General features: G+C 37.7%; 1 protein-coding gene across 1 annotated transcript in view; it reads left to right on the top strand.

The window, feature by feature from the left end:
• LOC101860977 (hemocyanin 2) overlaps window positions 1-2,723 on the top strand; it is a gene marked incomplete in the record, with an annotated part of 96,201 nt that overhangs the window by 90,544 nt on the left and 2,934 nt on the right. The window contains 2 exon segments of the mRNA XM_035970179.1: window positions 1,356-1,484; window positions 2,506-2,664. Of these exon segments, the coding sequence (XP_035826072.1) occupies window positions 1,356-1,484; window positions 2,506-2,664 (288 nt within the window).

Genomic DNA, 2,723 nt, shown 5'->3' on the forward strand with positions numbered 1-2,723 from the left:
TCTCTCTCTCTCTCTCTCTCTCCATCTTTTGTGAATCCATTTTTGTTTTGTTTTGGTGGTTATTTTTAATTTTGCGTTGTGTTTTCGTAATATTCATTTCGAATTTGTAGAATTATATCGACAGACATTTCTCTTCGGGACGAAGAGTCGTTTTCTGCCACACTAGCCTCAACCAAAAATAAGAGTACTTACAGCATGCTCTCAATTTATCAAGTTGGTGAGAAAAAAGAATTAACATTGCATCATTCATAGTCTAAAGCATTCCGTTGCACAGGCTATTGTGACTGTCTCGATTGTTGCTCATTTCGAAATGTCTTATTTCAATTTTCATTACTTCAGGTCTGGGTCATGGGGAAAATAATAGTGACAATAGTTCAGCCAGAAGTTCACACCAATTGATAAAGACAAAGTGAAAACATCGTTTGTTTATATTTCAAATGCAAACCATTGTTCATCTCCCATTGAGACAAGGTAATAAATTTTGTCCATCGTCATAATTTGGAATAAAATTGTGGTGAACTTTATCAAAAATTATTCCGAAAACGCCGTTTGGTCTTTTTTTATGGAGTAGCATTTACCCTAAGAGTGAAATAGTGCGGGTTAGCTGACAGTATTGGCCGAGGGATGGAGTTTGAGTGTGGGGAAATGGCAGGGATGACACGCCATAAGACAGGGTGCGTTGTGGTATGGGGGTCCAAAGAGGGGGGGAAAGGGGGGGGGGTTCCGAGAGGGAGTGTTAGTTTTAGTTTTAGTAGAGATTTTACGGCCCTGCATAAGGTCATATGAGCGCCAGAAGAATAGAGGTGCTACAAGAGAGTAACAAACATAAAAAGGAAGAAGGGGAGATAAGGACGATTGATGTTTCATAGGAAAGAGGAAGCAAACCTCACTAGAGCACCCGCCAACCATCCGCTGAGAGGGAGGGTAGAAACGAATGTGATGTGTATGGAGCGCAGTGGACATTGTTACCGTTGGGTTGTGTTGTCTAAGTTGCGATATTGTGGGTCCTGAGCAGGTGGGTCAGTTCTCTGCTTTTCGGTTGCTTCTTTTTTGTTTGTTTGTTTTTGCGTTTTTTGGGGGGAGGGGGTAGTTGTTGTTGTTGTTGTTTTTTGTTGTTGTTGTTGTTGTTGTTGTTGTTGTTGTTGTTGTTGTTGTTGTTGCTGCTGTTAATGTTGTTGGATATTTCTGTTGAAATGAAAATGGGGGTGGGGGTCAGATGGGAGATTTGCAGAAGAAGAGGTAAGTATTGATCATCAAAACTGAATACCAATCACTGGCAAAATATTTAGATTAAGTAATTAAGCTTCTTGTCCTTTCTTCATTCTTACTTACCCTTCGGTATATCTCATGCCCAGTTCGACGACCTGGACCTCAACGGCCATAGTGTGGAGGATTTGAATGGCATCATCGGAAGTTTCAGGGATCAGAACAGAATCTACATTGCCTTCAATAACTATGGCAGGCAAAACTCTTTCACAGCTGATGTAAGTAGCTACATCGTGGTGCCTATCGCCAACGTCATTCCATTATCACTGAAATCAATTCGAATTTAAAAGACATCAACAGTCATCTTATAGTGTATACATTGTAGTTTCGTTCTTTTTCGTAATTACTTTCCTAGTTTTAAAATGAAAAAGGTCGAGTTGCCCAAGTCATGGTTTTGATTCGAGTACCCTTTTTTTTAACAACAACACATTTCAAAAAAATGACTTAGGCGCTTGTGGAATGACGGTGACGAACTCAGCTATTTCTACTATGGTGCAACAACAGTTTATCTTTCTTACCTTGCCATATACAGCGTATTACATAATCATCAACAACCTCATTAATGTTTGCAGCATGGTAGAGTGACTAACCAAGCATGAATCATAGAATCAAGGAATTAGAAATAAATACATTTAAATTAAACTGATGGAAAACTGAATTTTTTTTTTCTTTTTTGTTTCCTTTTTTTTTTTTCTTAAATGTGTTTTTCTTCAGTGAGTTTTGACCTGGTGAGGTGATTACTACTTTAGTAGTGAAGATCATACATATGTGTTTCATGTGAACATTATTTTTCTAAAATTATTTGAAAGCTTCAATTAATGTCCTCTAAAATCCTTCCTCAATTTTGTAAGTTTTCTCCAAAAATACTAAGTATCTTCTTTGCCACCCTTCTGCGTCACAAACTACCTGCAAGATCTGTACATTACTAAATCAATCGATTTTCACGGCGTAAATGATTTATTTTTTATTTCTATTTTCCTAACTACTCGCTATATTCACTTTGTAATTCTTTTATTGAGGATCTCTTGTCGTAAGTTACCATAACCATTGCTTTTCTCTGCGTTTTTCTTTAACAGTAAATCATTTAGACAAGCTTTCGTTGGCTTTTTAGCTAGATTTTTCCTACATTCTTAGCATTTTGCCTTTTTGATATAATAAATTCCAAAGTACCTAGAGGGTAAATGCTTCGACTTGTGAACCATTGATTAAAAATGTACAACTATGTCTTCTTCTCTACAGATCTATTTGATGATGACAGGGGACAAAAAAGTGAATGTTGGCCGTTTCTACATGCTGGGAGGAGAGCGTGAAATGCCCTGGTCCTTTGAGAGACTTTTCAAATATGACATCACAGATATAGTCCGCGCCAACCATGTTGACATCAGCAAGCCCGTCAAGGTGAGGAGAAGAAGAAGAAGAAGAAGAAGAAGAAGAAGAAGAAGAAGAAGAAGAAGAAG

Source organism: Aplysia californica, unplaced genomic scaffold (genome assembly GCF_000002075.1).
Source record: "Aplysia californica isolate F4 #8 unplaced genomic scaffold, AplCal3.0 scaffold00231, whole genome shotgun sequence".
NCBI classification, from domain to species: Eukaryota; Metazoa; Mollusca; class Gastropoda; order Aplysiida; family Aplysiidae; genus Aplysia; species Aplysia californica.